The following is a 26029-nucleotide window of genomic DNA, read 5'->3' on the forward strand; positions in this document are numbered from 1 at the left end:
TGAATGACTTCCAACAAAGAATGTTATATACAGCGAAACTGTCTTTTAAAAATGAAGGGGACGTCTGCCTTTTTGATTCTATCAGTTAGTATTAGCAGACACTTGTCTTGTTTGTGTGATCCCTTTGATTCTTAGACCTATCAGAGTCATCAATTGTGAACTGAAATTGATCACTTGGACTAGTGAGATGGCATTTGTACATGCCACCTTGATGGGATTGTACTGGAATCCCCTGGCACATTTCTAACTCCACCATTTGCGGCAAGTCTGATTGTGCATGTCCGAAATTGTACATCTCCTCCCTCTCTTTTTCGACTCTTAAATTTAACAGGGATCACCTTTCAGTTAAAATTTAAACACCTAAGAGTAATTGTGTGTTAATTACAGAGTTCAACCACTAGTACTAGAACAACAACAACAAAAACAACAACAAATACTAAAAAGGATAAAGTATTACATTGTACATCTAGAGTCAGGACAAGAGCTGATCAGTTCATTGTTTCTTATAGTGTCCATTTGACTTCAACAGGTTTTCCCTTTGGTGCTCAGTTGTCGCCGATCAGGGAAAACAAATGATATTTGTCTCTTTGGGACTGGCTTAATTCACTCAGCATGATGTTTTCCAGATTCCTCCATCTTGTTGCAAATGACTGGGTTTCATTGTTTCTCACTGCTGTATAGTATTCTATGGAGTACATGTCCCATAATTTCTTTATCCAGTCTACTGTTGATGGGCATTTGGGTTGCTTCCAGGTCTTAGCTATTGTGAATTGAGCTGCAATAAACATTAATGTGCAGATGGCTTTTTTATTAGCCAAATTAAGTTCCTTTGGGTAAATTCCAAGGAGTGGGATGGCTGGGTTGTATGGTAGGGTTATGTTCAGGTTTCTGAGGAATCTCCAGACTGACTTCCATAGTGGCTTAACCAGTTTGCATTCCCAGCAACAGTGGGTTAGTGTCCCTTTTTCCCCACATCCTCTCCAGCATCTGTTGTTGGTAGATTTCTGAATGTGAGCCATTCTCACCGGGGTGATGTGAAACCTCATTGTGGTTTTGATTTGCATTTATCTGATTGCTAGTGATCTTGAACATTTTTTCATGTGTCTGTTGGCCATTTGGATTTCTTCTTTCGAAAAATGTCACTCTGGCCTCAGAATCAGCCCTTAAGGCATTTGGATCTGGCTGAAGAGCCCATGAGAGTATTGTAGGCATGGAAAGCCAAGAAACCATGGAAAAGAAAAAAAGAAGAAGACCTAAATGAAAGATCTCTGGGAGTGAGATCCCAGTGGAAAGAATAGGGCCATCAAAGAAGGAGGTACCTTTCTCTGAAGGGAGGAGAGAACTTCCACTTTGACTATGACCCTATCGGAATAAGATCAAAGTCAGCGAACTCTAAAGGCTTCCATAGCCCTGGCAACTCATGACTAGAGCCTAGGGAGATTACTGACGCCATGAACAGGAGTGTCAAATTGTTAAGTCAGCAACAGAAGTCACTGTGTACTTACATCCCATGTGGGATCTGTCCCTAATGTGTTGTCTAATGTGCAGTGATGCTATAACTAGTACTGAAACAGTATTTTTACACTTTGTGTTTCTGCGTGGGCACAAACTGATGAGATCTTTACTAATTATATACTGAATGGATCTTCTGTATATAAAGATAATTGAAAATGAAAAAAGGAAAAACCTGGTGTTAAATTGGAAATGGCATAGAAAATTAATTAATTTTTAAAAAAAATATATTATGTAAGATCTCTGTCTTTAATGTACTGTACACTCTTATTTAATGCTATAACTAGTACTCCAACAGTATTTTTTTTTTCACTTTGTGTTACTATATGGGGGCAAACTGTTGAAATTGTTACCTAATATATACTAAACTGATCTTCTGTATATAAAGAGAATTGAAAATGAATCTTGATGTGAATGGAAAGGGAGAGGGAGCGGGAAAGGGGAGGGTTGTGGGTGGGAGGGAAATTTTGGGAGGGGGAAGCCATTGTAACCCATAAGCTGTACTTTGGAAATTTATATTCATTAAATAAAAGTTTAATTAAAAAAAATGAAGGGGAAATAAAATATTTTCCAGATGAGAAAAATTGAGAATTCACCTCCTTCCAGACCAGCCTTGCAAGAAATTCTGAAGGGTGTCCTGCATTAGAAGTCAACTAAATGAAAGATCTCTGTGAGTGAGATCCCAGTGGAAAGAATGGGGCCATCAAAGAAGGAGGTACCTTTCTCTGAAGGGAGGAGAGAACTTCCACTTTGACTATGACCCTGTCGGAATAAGATCGAAGTTGGCGAACTCAAAAGGCTTCCATAGCCTTGGAAACTCATGACTAGAGCTCACGGAGATTACTGATGCCATAAACAAGAGTGTCAAATTGTTAAGTCAACAACAGGAGTCACTGTGTACTTACTCCTCATGTGGGATCTCTGTCCTTAATGTGTTGTCCAATGTGAATTAATGCTATAACTAGTACTGAAACAGTATTTTTAATTTTTTTTTTTATTTTTGACAGGCAGAGTGGACAGTGAGAGAGAGAGAGAGACAGAGAGAAAGGTCTTCCTTTGCCGTTGGTTCACCCTCTAATGGCCGCCGCGGTAGCGCGCTGCGGCCGGCGCACCGCGCTGTTCCGATGGCAGGAGCCAGGTGCTTCTCCTGGTCTCCCATGGGGTGCAGAGCCCAAACACTTGGGCCATCCTCCACTGCACTCCCTGGCCACAGCAGAGAGCTGGCCTGGAAGAGGGGCAACCGGGACAGGATCGGTGCCCCGACCGGGACTAGAACCCGGTGTGCCGGCGCCGCAAGGCGGAGGATTAGCCTGTTGAGCCACGGCGCTGGCCTGAAACAGTATTTTACACTTTATGTTCTGTGTGGGTGCAAACTGATGAAATCTTTACTTAATATATACTAAATCGATCTTCTGTATATAAAGATAATTGAAAATGAATCTTGATGTGAATGGAATGGGAGAGGGAGCGGGAGCTGGGAGGGGTGCAGGTGGGAGGGAAGTTATTGGGGGGGGGGGAAACCATTGTAATCCATAAACTGTACTTTGGAAATTTATATTTACTAAATAAAAGTTTAAAAAACAAACAAACAAAAAAAAAGTCAACATGAGAGGGCCAGCACTGTGTTAAACTTGTTAAACCTCCACTTGTGGTATGGCATCCCATATGGGTGCTGATTTCTGTCCCTATCCAGTTCTCTGCTGTTGGCTTGGGAAAGCCATGGAAGATGGCACAAGTGCTTGTGTCCCCGTACCCAACTTGGAGACTCAGAAGAAGTCCCTTGTCCCTGGCTTAGGATCAGCTTAGCTCTAGTCTTGAGGTCATTTGGGGAGCGAACCAGAAGGAAGACTTCTCTCTGTCTCTCCCTGTTTCTCTGTAACTCTACCTCTCAAATAAATAAATAAAATCTTTAAAAAAAAAAAAAGAAGTAATCATGAAATGAATGTCACTACCAAATTCACTAGCAAAGCAGGTAGAATCATTATCCAATCCACAAAATGACGGGTTTTATTTCTTATCTATCAACACTAACCTTGAATATAACAGATAAAATTCACCAACCAAAAGACTTAGATTGGCTGAATGGATAAAAAGCCACAACCACACTATATGCTGCCTGCAAGAACCTTACTTCATAGATAAATATGTACACAAACTTAAAGTGAAGGGTAAGAAAAACATATTCCATGTGAATGGAAACCAAAAGTGAGCAATATAGTTATCCTGATATCAGATAAAACAGACTTTAAATCAGAAACTGTAAAAAAAAAAAAGATAAAGGACACTTTTTTGATAAAAGATTCAATTAAGCAAGACATAACAATTATGAACATATATGAACCCAACCTAAAACCACTTAAATATATTTTGAAAATACTATTATATCTAAAGGTAGAGATAGACTCCAATATAATAATAGTGGTTGACTTTAACACCTCACTCTCATAAATGGACAGATCATTCAGATAAGAATTCAATAAAGACACATCAGAGTTGAATCATACTATCAAATAAATGGACCTAACAGATATTTTATATATATTTCACCCAATGGCTTAGAATACACATTCTTCTCATCAGCACACATAACATTTTCTAAGATAAACCACATATTAGGCCACAAATCCAACCTCAGCAAATTTTAAAAGAATGAAATCATATCATGTGTCTTCTTAGACCATAAAGGAATAAAACAAGAAATCAACAGAAAGAATAACACAATACTCATAAGTACTTGGAAAGTAAACAGCATGTCACTGGATGATCAATGGGTCATTGAAGAATTTAAAAATAAAATAAAAAAAAACTTTCTTGGAATAAATGAAAATGAAAACAGAACATACAAGAACTTGTGATACAGCAAAAATAGTATAGAGGGAAGTTTATGGCATTAAGTACTTACATTATAAAAAGAGAAATGTCTCAAATTAAAGCTCTAATGATGCATGTTGAAGAATTATAAAAACAAACCAAGCCCAAATCAACAGGAGACGAGAAATAATAAGGATTAGAGCAGAAATAAATGAAATTGAAACTAGAAAAGCAGTAAAGAAGATGAACCAATCAGAAACTGGCTTCTTGTGAAGATAAACAAAATAGGCAAATCTCTAGCCAGACTATCAAAGAAAAACAAAAGAGAAAAATACTTAACTAAATAAAATTAGAGGTGAAAAAGGAGACATTACAACTAACACCACTGAAATACAAAGGATCATAAGAAACAACTATGAAGAACTACATGCTAATAAACTGGAAACGTCGAAAAAAAGGATAAATTTGATTCAGATAACCTACTCAGATTAAACAAAAAGATACAATCTAAAAAAACCCATAACAAGAAATGAGATTGAAGTAGTTGAAATGCCTTCCATCAAGAACATTTCCAGAACTGATTGCTGTACTACTAAATTCTACAAAACATTTAAAGAGGAAGTAACTCCAATACTCTTCAAAATATTTAAAAATATTAGCTGGATGGAATTCTGCCAAACAGTTTTTTATCACACCAGCATTACTTTGGTACCAAAACAAAATACAACTTGAAAACAAAACTATAGACTTATATCCTTAATAAACATATATTCTCAACAAAATACTAGCAAATTGCATCCACAACCACATCAGAAAGATCATGATCAAGTGGGATTCATCCCAGAAATAAAAGTATGATTGAACAATCTCAAATCAAAAAACATCATAAATCATATCAATAGAATGAGAACAAAAACCATATGGTCATCTCAATATTCATAGAAAGTTTTTGGTATGGTTCAACACTTCATCATGAAAAAACTCCACATATTAGGTATAGAACAAATATTCCTAAAAAGTTATAAAGGCTATATATCACAAACCAACAGCCAAATATCATATTGAATGGGGAAAAACTGAAAGCATTTCCTCTCAGATCTTAACAAGACAAAGTTGTCCACTTTCGCCACTCTTATTCAATATAGTACTGTATGTTTTAGCAAGAGCAAGTAGAAAGAAGAAAGAAATAAAGGACATCAACACTGGAAAAGAGGAAATCGAATTATCTGTGTTTCAGATGACATGCTGTTGTGCATTCCACCAAAAAGCTATTAGAATTGATAAACCAGTTTTGCAGGTTACAAAATAAATGTACAGAAAAGCAGCTTTTTGTATGCTAACGACGAGCTCACAGAAAGAGAAATCAAAAAAGACATCCCATTCACAATAGCCACAAAAAATTAAATATTTAGGTATAAATTTAACCAAAGAATTGAAAGATATCTCCAATGAAAATAATCAAATATTGATGAAAGAAATCATCAAGGATACACACTAAAAAGGAATGATGTTCCTTGCTCATGGATCAGAAGTATCAATATCATTAAAATGTCTATGCTACCTAAAATAATCTAGAGATTCAATGCATTCCCTATCACAATACCAATGACATTCTTTACAAAATTATAAAAGATAATCCTAAAACTCATATGGAATCACACAAGACTGAATAGTCAAAGCAATTCTGAGTAAGAAAAAACAAGCTGGAGGCATAACAATATGTGGTTTCAAAGCATACTACAAAGCTATAGTTTAAAACAGCCTGGTACTGGTATAAAAACCAATACATAGATCAACGGAACAGAATAAAGAGCCCAGAAATTAATCCACATACATACAGTCAATTGATTTTTGGCAAAAGCCCTCAGACAATACAATGGAATAACGATAATCTCTTCAACAAATATATAATCTCATAACACAGACATGAAAACTGTATCATACCACAGGCATTTAGATTTAGGTATCTCCTTAGTCCTTGTCTGTAACTATTTGTAATATTATATTATATAAGCTATTGTAATATTATTCCCAGACACTACAAACAAGCAAGCAAAAAAGGTAGCATGATATATTACCAAGAACATCGCTTGCATTTTTCTTGTTTTCTCAAAGTATTCAGCTGTGATCTCTAAAACTCAGTCTTGTGTCATTTCAAATAAGCAGTCCCCCTATTCTGATACAGAGTTGAAAAATAATTTAGTTGAACATAATCATAGCCCTCTATAATATGATTTTTCTATATTGGAAATAAGCATATCTCACAAGAAGAGGAATGCACAGAAAATGTCATTTCAAATGAACTCTCTAGAAATATTATTTTGGGAACTAAATACTGTCAAGAAGATCCATGAGCTAAGCACAGTCATCTTTCTTAAGGAGAGAGGCTTATGCAGATATCACTATATTTAAGGTGTGACTGAGGGCCAAGAGCAGTAAATACTCAGTTGTCAGAGAACTGAAAAGAGATAAAAATAATTCTAACTGGAAGGGTAAGAAAAATTCACTTAAATCATGGAGAAACAGGTATAAAGGCTATGAAGAAATTCAATGACAACAAGGAAGCTGACAAGGTTGATGGAGCTACATGACTGAAGGGTACACAACAGCCATGCTCCAGAATAAAAAATAAAGGAGTTAAAGAGGCATAAGTATTAGTAAATTATTTTTAAACTTTCTTTAGTGTTGCAATTGTGAATTCCATCTGTAATGGATCTATAGCTTTTGAAATCCACAGGGGATGCACATGAATGAAAAAAAAAAAGTTTATTACATTACTCAATATGCTGCAAGACATAAAAGTTACATCTCTTGGGGGTATATTTTGGCTTTTTCCACAAGTGGGCTGAATAATTTTTTCCAGATTTGCTGAAGAGGGACTAGAGATTATAAAGGGCAAGTGAATGTGGATGAGATTGACCATATGTCATGAAAAATAAGAAGAAAATATGTTTAGTGTTGATGCCACAATAATGCTTTGAGGCTGGCTCTGCGGAAACCGAGGCACAGAGAGGGTAAGTAATGTCATCCTCACACGGCTGTGAGTCAGACACAACTTAACAATGTGGCTAAAAATAGCCAGCATGGAGTAGTGAACCAGTAACCTCCTCATTTAAAAGGTACTGTTTTTACACAAAAAAATTCCACAACTGAAATGTTTGTTTTTCTTGCACACTCCCAAATCACATTATATTATTCCAGATTTTAAAGATTCTATATGCAGTACCCACACAGAGATTAAACCACACATACACATAAAATACAATTTCTGCCATGGTTGAAAAGATAAAGAGTATAGGAAAAACATAAATATCAGACAAGCTCTTAATGCTGATCTCCAAAAGAGACTGCTATATAGCACATTAACTTTAATTTATTGAACCATATCTTCAACAATTGGATTTTTCTGTTATTGTTTTTTGAAAAATGACAGATCTCCAAAATAGGCTCATCTAAATGCTTCACTTTACTTTGATAAACCAAAATAAATAAATAAATAAATAAATAATATGTGTTTATTATTTATTTCACTGACAGGACTTTATTCATAGAAAAAACTCATCAAAGGAACAATTAGTAATTCCTTCCACATATTCAGGGTTATTATAAAGCCCAGTTTGAATAATGGGTTTAAACAAACACATTCTGAGTTGGAGACAAACGTAGCAATGCCATAGAATCGCAAAACTGCTGTGCTCAGAGTCAGCACACTTTATGAGAGAAGCTGCTCTCTTCTCTTAATTAACACTAAGAGGCAGCAAAGTGTGATTTCCTGATAGGTCGGTGATATTTGAAGACTATTCTTCGTTTCACTTTTTCTTGGCTTCTGTATCATCCTAATCTACAATTTGCCCATATCCAATTTAATCGAAGTATCAGTAATTTTGGCAATAAGTGGTAAGAAAAACCTCTGATATTACACAGATTTTTATTAGCTATTTGCATTACAGGTTCTCAGTGTTTCTGGGCACACTCCTAGAGATTTGCCTTTAGAAGTGGGGCAGGGATACATAGCACCCAATAAATTGTCCAATGTCAGGGTTCAGAGACTGAGGTCTATCCACTACATTACTTGAAATGAAACTTCTTTCTCAATGCCCACTGCAAACTTTCTCCTGACATAGTACCTCCAAACTGGAGTACCTCAGCATTGAAAAAGCAATGCAATGTCCCTTTGCTCTATCTAAAGCAGGGTAGTGGTGGAAGTTGGGAAAGATATTGCTTAAGCTAATAGTTCTCATACATAGATGCATGTTCAATCTGGGACTTTAAAAATTACTGACCACTGGAGTCCAATCCAAGATAAGCTGAGTTAGCAGATCTGTGACTGGGTCCCAGATGTCAGGATTTATTTTTTTAATGATCCTGTGTGATTCAAAGGTGCAGTCACTGGTTAGAGCTCTTTTTTTTTTTTAAGTACTTTTGTGAAGATGAAGTTTGATGGTGTTTATATTCCTGGTAAATATATTTTCATATCAAACTGTGGTGTGTATTGAAATGCATTACAAGATATTCTTAAAACCTAGAAATTATTTTGCTGGATTTTTGATGCTGCTGTTATTTTTAACAATGTGATTATCCTACCCAAGAAACAGCCAGGGGCTGGTGCTGTAGCATAGAGACTATAGCCATTGCTTGTGGCCTTGTGGCACCAACATCCCATACAGGTGCCCTCTCAAGTCCTGGCTGTTCCACTTCCAATCCAGCTCCCTGCTAGTGTGTGGGAACAAGAAACAGAGGATTTCCCAAATCCTTGGGCCATGGCACGCATGTGGGAGACCTGAAAGAAGCTCCTGGTTCCTGGCTTCGGACTGGGCCAGCTCTGGCTTTGGAGGCTACTTGGAGAGTGAACCAGCAGATGGAAACTCGACCTTTCTCTCTCTCTCTCTCTCTCTCTCTCTCTCTCTCTCTCTCTCTGCAACTCATTCAAACAAATAAAATCTTAAAACAAGAAAAAAAGCTAGCCTCTGTTCTAAAGAGATGTTATAATGTTCTCCACCTGACAGCAGAGATTTTACAAACCAGGCTACAATCTTCTATTCACTTTCTAATGCTTCAAAGAATTCAACATCTAACTTAAGTCCCCTCTATTTGATCATAAACTCTCATACCAATACTATCATATTTTAAAGGTTATTGCATAATTTACAGATTCTGTTACTACATACTATTTATCCACAGTTTGTCTGTTTCTAAGAGTTGTCTGTTCTAGGAGTTGACATATTTTATAACAGATCTTAATTTTTCTCTTAAAACAACTTTTCATTAAGACAGTGCATTACTCTATGTTATTTTTTGAAGCACAAATAAAACATACCTTGCTTTTTGCTCTGGCATCCGGAATCTTAGAAGCAATTGTCCTGGGTGGAAGTGACGTGATTAGACTCAAAGGGGGAGGTTGATCCCGAAAAACAGATGTCAGACAGAGTTGTACAGTCTCTTTCATCGCCTTCATTTGTGAATCCTACAAAGTAATAAATTCTTTTATTCACAAGTGTCTCTGGACCTCATTCATCCTCTTTTTCAACCTTCCCTTGGAGGCTACACTCACACCTCATAAAAATGCTACTAGTTTTCAAATATGATTGCGGAATTTATAAATTGCAAATGATATACTATAGATCTACAATCCATATGTTTCTAAGAGCTGAGGTATTTCGTAATATCAACATTCAGAAATATGTCTTAGTTTATCCCTTGAACTGACATGATTCCAATCATGATAGTTTACTGGAAGGCAAATGTACTCAAGGTTGTATTGAAGTAGAAATTCTTCTTAGAAACTTGACATCTTTATTTTGTCACCAACCTTCTTTATTAAGAATTAATCCCCTGGGTTGGCACTGTGATAATGTGAGTTAAGCTACTGTATGGGAGGACTGTATCCCAAATCAGAGTGCCCAATTGGAGTCCTGGCTACTCTGCATTTCCTATTCAGCATCCTACCAATATACTTGGAAGGCAGCAGACGATGACTCAAATATTTGAGTTCCTATCACCCATCAGGGAGACCCAGATGGAGTTCTGGTTTCTGTCCTTACCCTGGCCTAGTCTTGGCTATGCAGGCATTTGGGGAAGGAAGCAGCAGAAGGAAGATTCTCTCTCTCTCTCCCCCTCTGCCTCTCACTCTGTTATTCTGCCTCTCCAATAAATAAATAAACCTTAAAAAATAGGATTAATCCCCCAGCAATTCAAGCCTCTGTGTTTCTCATATTTGCCATTAACTCCACTCAATTTCATCAGATAATGATAAAAATAAATTTATCTTTGATTTCTTCTGGACCTTGTTAGGTAATATGAAATAATCTAGTAGGATAATAAACTATAACATTAACACTTTCTTATGTTAGCATAGACTGTACAATATCACAAGCATTTTCCTGCATGAGAAATGATCTTTGCTACTTCTCTAAGAAGAAAACAAGGTCTAAAATTTTCACACAGGTAGTGTTCTGATTTAGATTACAAGGCAGACAGCCATCTCTAACTCCCATCAAACCTCTAGTTTCTACTACTAGGAATATTTTAAAATTAATAATATTATTATAGAAATATATATTTAAATGTCTGAGCATGAATGAAAAAGACATTCTTTGTTACTAAAATGAAGAAACATAAAACATTTTGGAAAAACTCCAGGGCTGTTTCCATGGTAGCTAATGCATAATTTAGCACAGAATCAGAGACCTGAATGATGAGATGCTGTCACAGTAACATCCGTTTAAGGACATGGGATGTGATCTTAGGACCATAAGAGATGAAGAGAAGGGTTAGCTACTAGGGCCAATATCCACATGGAGAATTTCCCTTTAAGAGTTCCATGGATGAATAAACAGAAAAGTCTTTGGTCTCTGCCTGACAGAAGAATGTACTCCAACAAAACCACTGTATTTTATACATTTTGCCAGAAGTATGAGAATATTTGAAAAAGTTCATGGAAGCATTAAGTTAAAAAACGAGTTTATCTTGGTTAAAAATTTTAAATCCATGCATATTGTTTATTTCATTGTACATATTTGCCATGAAAGTTTTGAAGATCTTCTTACCTCTTTGTATCAGATTCTTGCCCATTTCTTTCCAATAAAACCCTCACAGTCAGCTTTTTAAAGTGATTTAGATCCTTCCCAAAACTTGTGACTATGTTTTCTTCTCTTAGGTGGTAATGGTAATATTTATCTTAAGATGAAAGTGTCTGTTGATAGAACACTATTCAAGAAATATCTCCCTTTCAGCTAGTCAACAGATTATTTTTAAAGCAGCAATAACAGAAGCTACGAGTGAATACATTAGAAATGGGACAGACATGCGTTTCATTTTTATTCATCTTGCCCTGTCAAGTTGTCTAGGACAAAATAAGACCCTCAAGGGTCTAGGATGGAGGAGGGTTGTGAAGTGAACAGGAGAGACCTTAAAGTGAGTGATGGCATTTAGAATTTTTTTTTTTAACTCAAAGTAGTCCTTCCGATATGCTACCCTTAGTATGTGGAATCTTCCCTATCCCTCAACTTGTCGTATTCTATTATTCACCTTGTTTGTTTCCTTCAGATGTTTTAATCACAGATTTATAATTTATGTGCCTACACAAATATATTTGCCTAGGCATTTATTTGTTTGAGTGGCAGAGAGATAAAGAGAGTATAGAGAAACAGAGACAAAGAAACAGAGCTGCTATTTCTAGATTCACTGCCCAAAAGCCCACAGTTTTTGGGACTGGACCAAATCAAATTAGGAACCAGAAACTCAACCCAGGTCACCTAATGGGTGACAGAGGTGTCACCAAATTGTAAAAATAGATTACTTAATTTGTTTGAAAACCATAGTAGAGGACAAGGCACAGAAAAAGAGATTGCCCTTCTGCTGGATCACTCACCAAATAACTGCAACAGTCAAAGACCAAGTTGCAACCAGGTTTCAGGAATTCAATCCAGTTCTCCTCTGTGGGTTCCAGAGACCCAAGTACATGAGACATCACCTGCTGTCTCCAGGGTGGGGAGTAGCAGAGAGCTGGGATCAGAAACATATGCCAGAGCATAGACCCAAGCACTCCAATGTGAGATGTTGGTGTCATAACCAGTATCTTAACTACTAGGTCAAATGCATGCCCCACAGTGCTTGTTTTGTTTGAATTTTTATAGGCAATACTTAGCTCAATCCCTGATACATTAGAAGGACTCAACACAAAGTCTTTGAATCCATGACTTGAAAAAGATGAACTGAAAATAGTGTTTCTACATGTCAAGGAAAGAAATTTACAAGTTATTCAACAGAGAGTGAGAGAAAGGAACAATATTTCAAGGTTTTCTTTCTGTTAGTTCTTGCTGCTGTCTTGACTGATTCTTTCTCTTTCATGGCACTAAATGCTGTAACAGGAGTAAATCACCAAAATGATATGAGTACTTTAAAAAACTTATTCACATATTTAAAGTTAGACAGTGGAAAAAAGAAAGTAAGAGGTGGGAATATCTTGCCTAAGAGCCAAAGCAAATTTGGCTTTGGAATTTGAACTTTCAGTGTTCCCATTATGAAGGGAGCAATGATGATCATAGCATTCATTGCATTCATGTCTCAATTCCTCAAACACATTCCATTTCCAAACCTTTGATAGATAATAGTCTTAGGTATATGTTGATATGATAGACAACCCCCTTGTCAGAATAATGGCTGAGCTAAGATGCCCAACATAAATAAAAAACATCAAATTAATGGTTTCAAATATTGATTTTTAGTACGTAGTGTTTGGAAACAACAAAATTTTCAATGGAACATTAAAGGAGATATGTATATGTGTCATGTTTCTAATTACCTGAACTTTGGTGCAATCATCTTCTTCCAAGGCCTCCTGATACTGCTTCAACATCGTGTAACGTAATACACAACTCCTCACCTTTCATGGCCATAGTACTGAGCTATCTCTGCTGATAAGTTTCAATTTATGATGAACATTTTATCTTCTGGCATCACATACTTGTGATGGGCCCTTCTATTTTATATTCTGTTTTCTATTTCTTTCCTGCACATTCGGCTTTTCCTGACAGAGACCATAAAATGCTGTCACCAACCCTGTCCTAACGTGGTCCTCTTTCTGCCTAACTCCCATTAAATCCTTCTAACTTAAAAAGAGACTGTTACTAATGCTAGTCAAAGTTGATTTCACCAATGTTCCACAGGCAGGACCTAGACAATGAGTTTACACCACAATGTCCTAACATTTCATGTACATTGCCAAGTGGGGTTTGTCTTGCAACTGTAGACTATGATTCACTTTGAAGTTTCTAAGAGCAAGATGTTGCCTAATAAAATACAATGTAGACGGTATACAGAATATTTCTCCCCAGTTCTTACAAAATATTCTCTCCCTGGTCAGTCTTCCTTTTGCCCTGTTTTTCCTTTCCCTACACCAAATCATTTCCCCATTTATTTTACCTCATGCTAGTGAAACACAATCTCTTTAACTCAATTGCCTCATTTGTCACTCTGCCCTTTATTTAGAACCTCTCCACCAGCCTCTGCTCAGCTCATCTCAAAGCAACTACACTATTTCCTCTGCCTGAAGAACCCTCTTACTAATTATCTGTCTAGGAAGTTTCCACTTAAAATTTGTCTCAGCTCATGTATTATCTTCCTGGAAAAAATTCCTGATCATCCTTTACAGGGATGCTCTAACTTGTGTCTATTACATTTCCTAATTCTATGTTTAATTTAACCCTTAGCATCATTTTAAATTAGCTTGTTGTTTTAATTATATGTTTATCTATTCCAACCAAACTATAATTTCTTACAGATTGGGCACTTTTGAGGGGACATCAGAGTTTCCAAATCCAACAAGTATTTGTTAAATGAAAAAATTAAGCAAACACTACAGAGGTTATAGAGTGTTGTTCTGTTGTATGAGAAAATAATGAAAAGGTTTCATTTTATCCCATATAATAAATAATACTATAAAATAGCATTTCACATTTTCAAATATACTGGCACATACCCTACATGATATAAAAGCTTATGAAATCATTGTTGTATATGACCTTAAGATGGTGAAAGATTTAGAAGGCAAATTTTTGCTGTGTGCATGTTTGTACTTTCCTCATAAAAACTATATTTGTCTGTTGAAAATATATATGCTGTAAGGATAAGTTTGTCCATCACTTCTGATCTACAATCATAAGAAAATCCACTAGATCATATTCAATTCATCTTAATTCCTTTATATAAATACATTAAGATCCAAGAAAGATCAGGTGTAGTAACAGCTGTTTGCCTTGGAAAGAGGGTTCTCACTCTGTCTTTTTATTTGTCATAGAATCAGGTATATGAATCCTGGAAGTATATAAACATTTTTGGATCTCTGCTCCAGGTGTTTCCAGGTCTATTGTTTATAGGATTATTAGCATGTCCATTCATTTATTAAGTTAGATCTTCATTTATGTATTCAATTAATAGATATTTATTATACTCATGCTATAACCCAGACACTATCCTGTAGAAAAAAAAAGAAGAGTTCAAACATAGTTATTACTTAATCCTGGGTATCTGTGTAGTTGGCTTAACTTGTGTTTGTAGAATAGATTCAATATGCCTGGTGTCCTGAGCAAAATTTTGTACTGGTCAGATCCTATGCAAACTTTTTGTAGAAGTTAAATTTTGAGAGATTTACATACCCAAAAGCTGTATTTGTATTCCGGTACCTAAGGTTAAGTAGAATTCATAAGAAATTGCCAAATGAATAATTGATGGTTTGAAAAGTTGAGGCTGGTTCATAGATATTGACATTATTGTTTACATTGGAATAATAATACTGGAACTTTTTTCACTAAATATGCCATGAGATCCAGTTTGCAATAATGAGCTGTTGTTTTCATAACTTTTATGAAGCCTTTAATGTTATTTGAAGCCAAGATACAACAATCTTAAGGAGTGAGATTTTGAAGAATATAAAAAAGTCTCATATAAATATGATGGAGCGAGGTGGAGAGCAATTTCACTAAACTACAGTTTTGCTCTGTTTTGAAGTGAGCTTGCAGTTCTACTTGATTTTATGACTGCTGTTTATGAGCTTCAATGTATATTTTGCACACGATTTGTTTAAATCAACCTCCAGCTCTGGTAGTTCACCCTACCTGAAGCAGTGAAAATATCCTGAGGCTAAAAGGGAATTTTTTTTTTAATCACAGAGAGGCATTTACTGTGATTTCATTCACTAATAATAATAATAATGATAAAATAATAATAATAACGAAGCTTTCTGAGGGTTTTGCATGTACCAGGCATTCTTTCTAACGTTACGTGATTATAATTTTCCCATCACCCCCGTAAAGTAAGTACTGTTACATATTATTTCCAGTGACACATAAAGAGTTTGAGAGGGGTAGGCATTTAGCCAGGTGTTAAGATGACTGCGTCCTACATCAGAGTACCTGGATTCAATATGCAACTCTGGTTCCTGACTCCAGCTTCTCCTAATGCAGAATTTAGAAGATAGCAATGATGATGCAAGTGATTGGGTTACTGTCACTCATAATGCAGACATGACTTGGGTTACCAGTTCCTGGCTTTGCCTCTAGGACAGTTCCAGCCACTAGTGGTATTTTTTTCTCTGTCTCTTTCACACACACACACACACACACACGTATCTGCTTATATAAAACTAAGTAAAATAAATACTTTTAAAAGTGTTCCAGGGATTTGAACACGGTTGTTTAGTGGAAGTGGGATGTTGGAAACACAGGCAGATTGACTCTAGAGATCATTGTTTCATTACTGTATCATGCAGCCTCCCATCCTGAAATCCAGACTGCTGTGTAGTGTGGGATAGGCCCAGAATGGTTTAAATGGTAGTGGGTGGGGTGGGGAGTGGATTTGGAGAAGTGGATAATAGAGAGTTGATGAAATTGAAGGAGGAACCCCATTATAAACTCTCTATGATGAACAGCTCTACATTAAACCACAGTTCTATAACTTGACAAAATTGTCATTTACCAATAAAATGTTTAAGCCTACATCCTTCCATATGCCCATAAGTCCTTAATAATATAGCATTCTCTCTCTGTGCTGCTACTACTCCACAGTTCAACACACAATAATTTGCTCATTGCTGGACCTAGAAAATAGTGAAAGACATGGGAGCCAAGACCCTATTTCATGCATTTTCTTTTTCTCATAGCAAGTAGCACAGGAAGGTCTTGCAAAAGGCATTTCAACCTATTTACCGTTTACTGACTAAAATAATTAAGTGACTATCTTCACAATCTTCTATGAATCAAACACTGTTACAAGATAAAAAGTTTAATTAAAAATGAATAGTTAGCAAACTTGTAATCCATAGTCAAAAGTAGTAAATAATATAAGCATTAAAATGTTACATGAATAAATGCATTTACATATTTATAAATTAAAGTAAGTGAATCAAATCAGGGAAATATTTAATGTACAATGACTGTCCCACGAGTCAGAGAGGATCAAACTCAGAGGAGGCAGCCTGGCTTATAAAAATTCATTGTTGCAAGACCAAAAACATTGCAGAGATGGTGGCAGAAATGGCCAAGAAAAGAATTTCAAAACAGATGGCCTAATTCAACTTCAGTACTATATGTCCCTATGATTTTGCCTCTTATTTTCTGATTCTATCAATTTTAAAAGAGCCATATACCATTCAAAAAACAATATTAATGTAGCATGGGTTCAATATAGTCAGGGATTATCATAAATTAGTATAAATTTCTTTTCTATAAATTAAAAAATAATATGTTAAACTATAGTCTTGATCAGATGAATTATGCTTGAGCTAGTCCACAAAATAACAGGCATGCTATTCTAAGACATTTAAATATTAAAAAATTAGATAAGGTAAAATAAGACAATAATAAAAGCATATATTTGTTAAAATATCCTAATTTTCATTCAAAATCTTCATTTCCTCAAAAGCACTAAAGCCTATGAAGGGATGTAGCTGGCATTCACAAAATGTCCTTACTAGTTCTGCTACCACAAACACTATCTACATATTTTATTTGCTATTTTTACTACTTTAAGTGCAAAGAAGGTTTAGCCATACCAAAGAGAAGAAATACACATACATGTTCTCCCATGCCCTGAGAAATAGAATTTTCTCATGATTCCTTATAACCATGGCACAATAATCAGGGCAGGACATGCCAGAAAAGCTCCAAAAACACCCAGCCTTCAGAACGTGCTGCCCTCTACTCCATACCCCACATGAGTGCTTAGGAGGCATCCTCATTTTTCCACAAACTTACAAGATGTACACTGGATTGTTGAGAAATAGTCCACAAATGTGAAAATGCCATTTATTCATTTTTCTCAAAAAAATATTACTAAGCTGTAATCACAAAAATAGAAAGCCCTTGACAGCAGATAGAACAATTTCTTTAACTTTTAAAAATGCATTTGAGGGGAAGGCACTTGGCCTAGTGGTTAAGAGTGCCATGTCTGATTTCTAGCTCCAGTTTGCAATTCTAGCTTCTAGTATAGATCCTAGGGTCAACAGGTGATGGTCCAAGTAATTGGGTCCCGGACCTCACATGGGTAGACCTGGAATGGATTGCTGGCTACCATCTTCAGTTTGTAATAGTTCTAGTCATTGTGGGCTTTTGGCAAGTGAACCAATGTACAGGTGCTCTACCTGCTTTCTGTCAGTCTTTCATTATGCTTAACACCTCAAATAAACAAATCTTTTTAAAAACTTTTATTTAATGAATATAAATTTCCAATGTACAGCTTGTGGGTTACAATGGCTTTCCCCCCATAATTTCCCTCCCACCCGCAACCCTCCCCTTTCCCGCTCCCTCTCCCCTTCCATTCACATCAAGATTCATTTTCAATTCTCTTTATATACAGAAGATCAGTTTCGTATATATTAAGTAAAGATTTCAACAGTTTGCCCTCACATAGCAACACAAAGTGAAAAATACTGTTGGAGTACTAGTTATAGCATTAAATCACAATCTACAGCACATTAAGGACAGAGATCCTACATGATATTTTTTAATAAATTGATTAATTTTGTATGCCATTTCCAATTTAACACCAGGTTTTTTTTTTCATTTTCAATTATCTTTATATACAGAAGATCGATTCAGTATATACTAAGTAAAGATTTCATCAGTTTGCACCCACACAGAAACACAAGGTATAAAAATACTGTTTCAGTACTAGTTATAGCATTATTTCACATTGGACAACACATTAAGGACAGATCCCACATGAGACAAAAGTACACAGTGACTCCTGTTGTTGATTTAACAATTTGACACTCTTGTTTATGGCGTCAGTAATCTCCACAGGCTCTTGTCATGAGTTACCAAGGCTATGGAAGCCTTTAGGGTTTGCCAACGTTGATCTTATTCCGACAGGGTCATAGTCAAAGTGGAAGTTCTCTCTTCCCTTCAGAAAAAGGTACCTCCTTCTTTGATGGCCCTGTTCTTTCCACTGGGATCTCACTCACAGAGATCTCTCATTTAGGTCTTCTTTTGTTGTCCAGAGTGTCTTGGCTTTCCATGCCTAAAATACTCTCATGGGCTCTTGAGCCAGATCCGAATGCCTTAAGGGCTGGCTCTGAGGCCAGAGTGTTATTTAGGACATCTGCCATTCTATGAGTCTGCTGTGTCTCCCACTTCCCATGTTGAATCGTTCTCTCCCTTTTTGGTTCTATCAGTTAGTATTAGTAAACACTAGTCTTGTTTGTGTGATCCCTTTGACTCTTATCAGTGTGATCAACTGTGAACTGAAGATGATCACTTGGACTAATGAGATGGCATTGGTACATGCCACCTTGATGGGATTGTATTGGAATCCCCTGGCATGTTTCTAAAATGTGTTTGAGAAACAGAGGATGAGAAAACAGCATAATAAATTCTAGGTAAACATCAACCATATTCAATGTTAAAATACATCTTTTTTTGACAGAGAGAAAGGTTTTCCTTTTCCATTGCTTCACCCCCCAAATGGCTGCTATGGCCGGCGCGCTGTGGCAATGCGCCCCAAGGATCTGAAGCCAGGAGCCAGGTGCTTCCTCCTGGTCTCCCATGCAGGTGCAGGGCCCAAGGACTTGGGCCATCCTCCACTGCCTTCCTGGGCCACAGCAGAGAGCTGGACTGGAAGAAGAGCAACCAGTACAGAATCCTGCGCCACAACCGGGACTAGAACCCAGGGTGCCGGTGCTGCAGGCGGAGGATTAGCCTAGTGAGCCACAGCGCTGGCCCAATTGGTAGGGTGTATAAAATATATTTGGGATAGATAATATTTCATTTTATGTTATTTTTAGAAACATGATATGACATTAATATAAAATACACATATGGGATAGATATACATTTATTACCAAGTACTCTAAAATGTTTCTGAAAAATGAAATTAAAAGATTTTATTTTAGTGCAAAATTTTTTAAAACCATGGATAGTTTTCTCATAAAATGCATTTTTATGAATTTTTGAAATATTCTCCTGTAAATGCAGGCATATAATATTCACTATATATGTAGTGTTGTATGAATTAAAAATGATTTATTTGTCTGATGATATTTCACAGAATTCATGGGAAAGTGGTATTATATATATATATATATGTTTATTTTGGTGCAAAAAAGACATTTACGGATTTTTTGTAACATATTTTGTATATATAATAAAATATAATGTTTTGTTATACAAAAAAGCTTTTGAAATAATCTACATTTAATGTGATTTTTCCATGAACTTTTTGAAGGTCCCTCATCTCCATGATTATTGGAAAATAAAGCACTGGGGATACAATAGAAGTTGTCTCTGTAAGCATCCCTAGTGTCATTTTATTCAGTCTTTCTCCAAAGAAAATTGCATCTATGGAATCTATTTATCTTATTTTTATAAGATGTATAATTTTAAAAATGTTTTTGCATTGTTACTATTATTAAATATTAAACATAACATTCTGATTTTTAATTGACATCAATATAATAGATGTATCAATACTGGTATAAATATGTTTTCTTGTAAATATTAAATTCCATTGCAAACTATGACTGTAGAAAGCATATGAAATGTACATATTAAATCTAATAGTAACCAGTTATTTCTCCTTATTGACATGGACACTGCTACATTTAATGTCCCTTTGCTTGTTTCCAAGTATGTACAGGTAAGTGCCAATTCTATCATACACACGTTTAAAAAGTGGTTATAACAATTTGCTATCAATGAGTACTTCCATTTGCTTCATAACGCATTCATCCAGAGTTAATACCTGCTATCTTATTTGGTGCTTTAAAGCATGTTTATTCACGGGGTTATAGAACAAATGTACCAGTAAGGTGAAAAATGAAGTCATGAACTCACAGAGACTGAACCTTCAGTCAATTTACTGTAGCAGCAAAAACAAGGGAAAAAATGGATTCCAAAGGGAATATCAAACATTCATGAATTCCATAACCATCTCATATGCACAGCATCTTGAATCGCATTAATAAATCAAGGGAAGCAATGAGCATACTCCAGCTATTTTTGCTTAGACCAAAATTCTGATATTCAGTGAATATAAACTTACCCTGTCAAGAGCTGCTTTCTCCAGTTCATTTTTGGCTACAGCTAATTTTTGTTCCAGATCAGTAAGTTGTTGGGCCTGTAAAATGAAAAGTAAATTTTTCAGTCAGTTCCATCATCTTGACCCTCTCTAATTTAAGAATCTGTCATTCATTGTCAAGGAGTTTTTAGAAAGAGAGAAAGAAAAAATAATTCTATCCTATAGAATTTATTTAGAATTCAGTATTAAAATGCTATATTACATGATCAGTTCATCAGTGTTCAAGAAATGGTGTATTCTAGGTAAATGTGCTCTAGAAGCTTCATTGGACCAAAATGTACAATTGCTAAGACCCAGTTCAAGTCCTTCAAAAGATTTGTGGCTTCTAATGTAAATTGTATTCCCTGAAAATTCTCTTCAATGTGATTGTCTTTGGAGATAGAGTTTTTTTCTTTTTCTCAGTTAAGGTTAACTGAGGTCCTGTGTGTGAGACTCATAGTACACATGTCTTTGTAAGCAGTGGAACACACACCAGAGATCTCTTTCTGTGCTCACAGGGTGGAAATGTGACATGAAGCACTATCTGAAAGTCATGAAGAGTTCTCACCAGAAGCCAAATCTGCATGGGTTCATCCTGGAACTACCAGCACCCAGAACTGTATGAAAATCAATTTATGTTCTTTAAGCCACCCAATCTACATTATTCTGCTTAAGCTTGGAAGCACTAACATTAGTATTGGTTTTTTGTACTAACATTTATTAAATATTTATGATTGAGCGTTAATACCATATACGTCTTTAACCCACCATACACATATCTGCAACTTTGCAAACACCACTACTGCAGTGGTTAAAGGAAAAGAACACTTGTATTTCTTCTTCTGAGAAGTATCTCATCAGATCCCTTGTATATTGAAAAACTTTCTTTCAAAAAACTTTTAATTTAACTGACACAAAAATTGTGCAAAGTTCTGGGATGATGTTTTGGCACATGCATACATTATGTAATGTCCAATCAGGGTAAACATGTCTGTAGTCTCCAATACTTAAAATTTATGGTGAGGACATTTAAAATCTTTAAAATCCTTTCTTCTAGTTTTTTTTAGAAAATAATATAGTAGATTATCATTATCAGTAGTCAATGTACTGTGTAATAGAATGCCAGAACTTCATTACTCCCATCAAATTATAACTTAGTATTCATTAAGTAGCCTTTCTCCACCTTCCCTACCTCTCCTTCTCATTTTTCTCCAAGCTCTTGTAACAACCCAATGTGAAAGAAAGTATAGAGTTTCCTCAAAAAACTAAAAATAGAACTATTATATGATCCAACAATCCCACAGCTTGATATCTATGAAGTCAGTTGGTCAAAGAGAAATGAATGCTTCCACGTTAATTGATGTGCTATTCACAGTAGGCAAGAAATGGAAACAACCTAATTGCCTATTCACTGACAAATAGATAAGTAACATGTGACACATACAACATAATATTAATCAGCTGTTAAAATGGTTAAATTTGGCCTTTTGATGGGTTTTTCCCCACCATCTGACTCATAGCTGCTGTTCTGTTTTTTCTCCCCCAAATTGTGCTTAAAAGACTCCATACACAGTTTCTTGGGTCTACCTCTCCTGGAGCCCTCCTCCTAGCTGCTGTGGCTGGAGGTCTCTATCTTTTTTAAATAAATGTTGCTTTGGGAAAGAAAGAAAGAAAAAAAAGGGGGGGGGGAGAGAAATAAGGATGAAAGAGAAGAAGAAAGAAAAAGTTTGAACTCTTGTCATTTACAACACAAACAGAACCAGAGGAAATTAGTCAAGCATGAAAAGAAGAACTGCATACTCATACTCATACATGGAACTTTACAAAGCTGATCCTTTGCCCATTTCTTTGGATTGCTTGCTTTTCTGTTGTTAGTTCTGCATATAAATTCTTTGTACAATTAATAATTTGAAAATATTTTTTGCATTCTGTTTGTTGTGTCTTACTCTGTTGATTGTTTCCTTTGCTGTGTAGAAGCTTCTTAGTTTGTCTACTTTTGTGTTTGCTGCCTGTGTTTCTGTGGTTATACAGAAGCAGTAAGTTTTAGTGTTTCCACAGTACAATGGGGTGAATACAGTGCACAGTTGGGTATTATATGGAGTTTTGGTAGGATTCATAAAAAGTGTGTATTGTGTAGATGTGTATTGTGAAAGAATTAAGCATGAATTTCAAAATATTTTCACACCAAAGTGAACTTAACTTTCTTTCCATTTGTTCCATAAAATTTTTGATATAACATTGCATACATTAAGGAGAACCAGAAGAGAGGAGTTGGTAGATCCAAACATAAAGAAAAGATAAGGAAATGGAAATGTTGAGCACTTGATATGATATGTTTCCACGAGCTGAAATATTGCAAAGTGTGCCTCAAAAGCATACCAGCATTGCCTATTAATAAAAATTTTGAAAATAAAATTGAAAAAAACCAAATTCCTCAAATTTGGAAATTATGTTTTCAAATCCTGCCTCCATCATTCCCTAACTGTATCACCTTGGATAATGCACTTGACATTTTTGAATTAGAGGGGATAATACTTCTCTACACCAAACAAGTAGAACTCAGATGAGAAATATGAAATCTGAAGGTTTCATTATCATTACACCTAGAGTATTTGCGCAAGCTTGATCCATCTCACTACTACTCCATTCATTCATTCACACTCTGATTAACCCCCATATATTCAATTATTCTAGGCACTGTGGTAGGTCCTAGCAATTATAGAGGTTGCTGATAAAATATATATATTCCCCTAAATTATATTCATACATTAGAGGCTCAACGTGTTTATCTCTGCTAGTCTGTGGTATCTCTTGAAAAGCAGCGTCATCAAATGCATATATTTTAATGCTTTATGAAGACTGCCATAATAATTAGCTACAAACATTCACCCAATTATATCATAATTCAGCAACTACTACCGGGTTTATATAAAATTTCAGAAACTATTATTGGCACCAATGGTGTAATAATGAAGCAAAAATTTTCTTTCCTGAAGAAGAGAAAATGCATATGTCTACACACACACACACACACACACAAAACTGCTATCAAGAAGACAAAGCTAAAAGAGGTAGTAGAGGGCTGGCGCCCTGGCTCAATAGGCTAATCCTCCACCTTGAGGCGCCGGCACACCGGTTTCTAGTCCCGGTTGGGGCACCAGATTCTGTCTCGGTTGCCCCTCTTCCAGGCCAGCTCTCTGCTGTGGCCCAGGAGTGCAGTGGAGGATGGCCCAAGTGCTTGGGCCCTGCACCTGCATGGGAGACCAAGAGAAGCACCTGGCTCCTGCTTCAGATCAACGAGATGCGCTGGCCACAGCGGCCATTAGAAGGTGAACCAACAGCAAAAGGAAGAACTTTCTCTCTGTCTCTCTCTCTCACTGTCCACTCTGCCTGTCAAAAAAAATTTGAAAAAAAGAGGTAGTAGAGAACGGGAAGGAATATATTAATGACTTATATCCCAAAGCTCCACTTCCCTTCTTGCTGCTCCCATATGCTAGGCATTGTGACTTTGCTGATCCTACCATTAACAAGTAAAGGGTATTTACTTCTTGTAGATTCTGACTGAATTCTTGTAAGTTACTTGGTCAATAGGATGCAAAATATTCAGAAGAAATTGGGTTTGCTCTCTCACTTTTGCAACATCACTGTGAGGAAGCCATGACTGAGCTAACCTGCTGGTGCAGGGCTACCCCACTTGAGTTCCCATGGAAAAGCTGAGCTTAAACAAGCCTTCTGCAGGACAAGCAAACCTGTAATTTAGCACATCCAAGATCACTGATTCTTAGCCAAACTACAAATGTTTGTAATATATTAGTCAGTGAGTATTGCTTTTAGCCTCTGAGCTTGAGTTGCTTCACAGTATAAATGACTGATAGAGACATGCGTTATCTAGAAAACCTTTCATTACATGAGTGTGATCAGTAACACAAATAATGAAAGAATAAGTCTTTTTGGAATCTTTAAGACACTTACATAGAAATAAACGCAGTGTTTTGAGTGGAAACAAAGGCAGTGTATCCAGAGTAAACTGAACGAGGGGAAAGTGTTAGCAAAAGAAGATACAGATGGGAGAAAATAATGCAGTGCTGTTCCTCCCATGATAAGAATAGTATTTAAGTCAGTGAAAAAATGAGGAAATATGAGAAGTTTCAAATCAGTTTGAGTCTCATTTATTCCATTTTGTAAGTGGCGACATTATCTGTGATAAATATGAAGGGCTACCTAGACATTGCTTCCCCTTTTTCTACATGTGTAAGAAAGCAGTATTTCTGAAGTTACATGTTGCCTTCCAAATTTTTGTTCCCTGCATTTGGGATACAAGAGGAGAGAGATAATAAGAGATGAACTGAAGAACTGAAGTACTAGAATTTGAATGCTGGCTCTTAACCAGCACTATTTGGGTAAAGCGTTTAAGTTCTGCACACCTCCGTTTCCTCTTCTATAAACAAGAACATAAGGAAATTCACCTTATAGGACCATCAAAAGTATTAAATAAGTTCATATTTATGAAACATTTAGAATAGTATCAGGTTCATACTAATACATAATTATTTGGTGAGTAATGTAGATTATTTTACTTGGCATCTTACGTTATAAACGAAACAATACTACTATCTGGGAAGTTTGTATCAATCAGGGCAGGAAAAATGAATTACAGCAGACACAACAAATATTCTTTTGTAATTTTATTGTCGGGGTCAGCACTGTGGCATAGAGGATAAGGCCACTGCCTGCAGTGCCCGTATCCCATATGGACGCCGGAGTCCTGGCTACTCCACTTCCGATCCAGCTCTCTGCTCTGGCCTGGGAAAACAGTAGAAGATGGCCCAAGTAATTGGACCCCTGTATCCACGTGGGAAGACCTGGAGGAAGCTCCTGGCTCCTGGCTTCAGATTGGCATAACTCCAGCCATTGCAGCCAACTGGGGAGTGAACCAGTGGATGGAAGACCTCTCTCTCTCTAACTCTCCTTCTCTCTCCGTATAAGTCTGACTTTCAAATAAATAAATAAATCTTTTTTAAAAAAGAAATTTTATTATCATCTATTCCCAGGATTTCAATTATTTACATTTTCTAGAAATTCATTTAGCTTATTAAAACCTAGTCAAAGACAGAAGTTACAAAAAGAATAAAGAAAAATAGCCATAGCAATTGCAGAT

General features: G+C 36.1%; 1 protein-coding gene across 1 annotated transcript in view; it reads right to left on the reverse strand.

Annotated features, from left to right (window-relative positions):
* Positions 1-26029, reverse strand: part of LUZP2 (leucine zipper protein 2) — a 293256-nt gene that overhangs the window by 62357 nt on the left and 204870 nt on the right. Inside the window, exons 8-9 of the mRNA XM_062197489.1 lie at positions 20857-20931; positions 9641-9787 (exon numbers count right to left, since the gene is read on the reverse strand). Of these exons, the coding sequence (XP_062053473.1) occupies positions 9641-9787; positions 20857-20931 (222 nt within the window). The remainder of the gene's footprint in view (positions 1-9640; positions 9788-20856; positions 20932-26029) is intronic.

Source organism: Lepus europaeus, chromosome 7 (genome assembly GCF_033115175.1).
Source record: "Lepus europaeus isolate LE1 chromosome 7, mLepTim1.pri, whole genome shotgun sequence".
Lineage (NCBI taxonomy): Eukaryota > Metazoa > Chordata > Mammalia > Lagomorpha > Leporidae > Lepus > Lepus europaeus.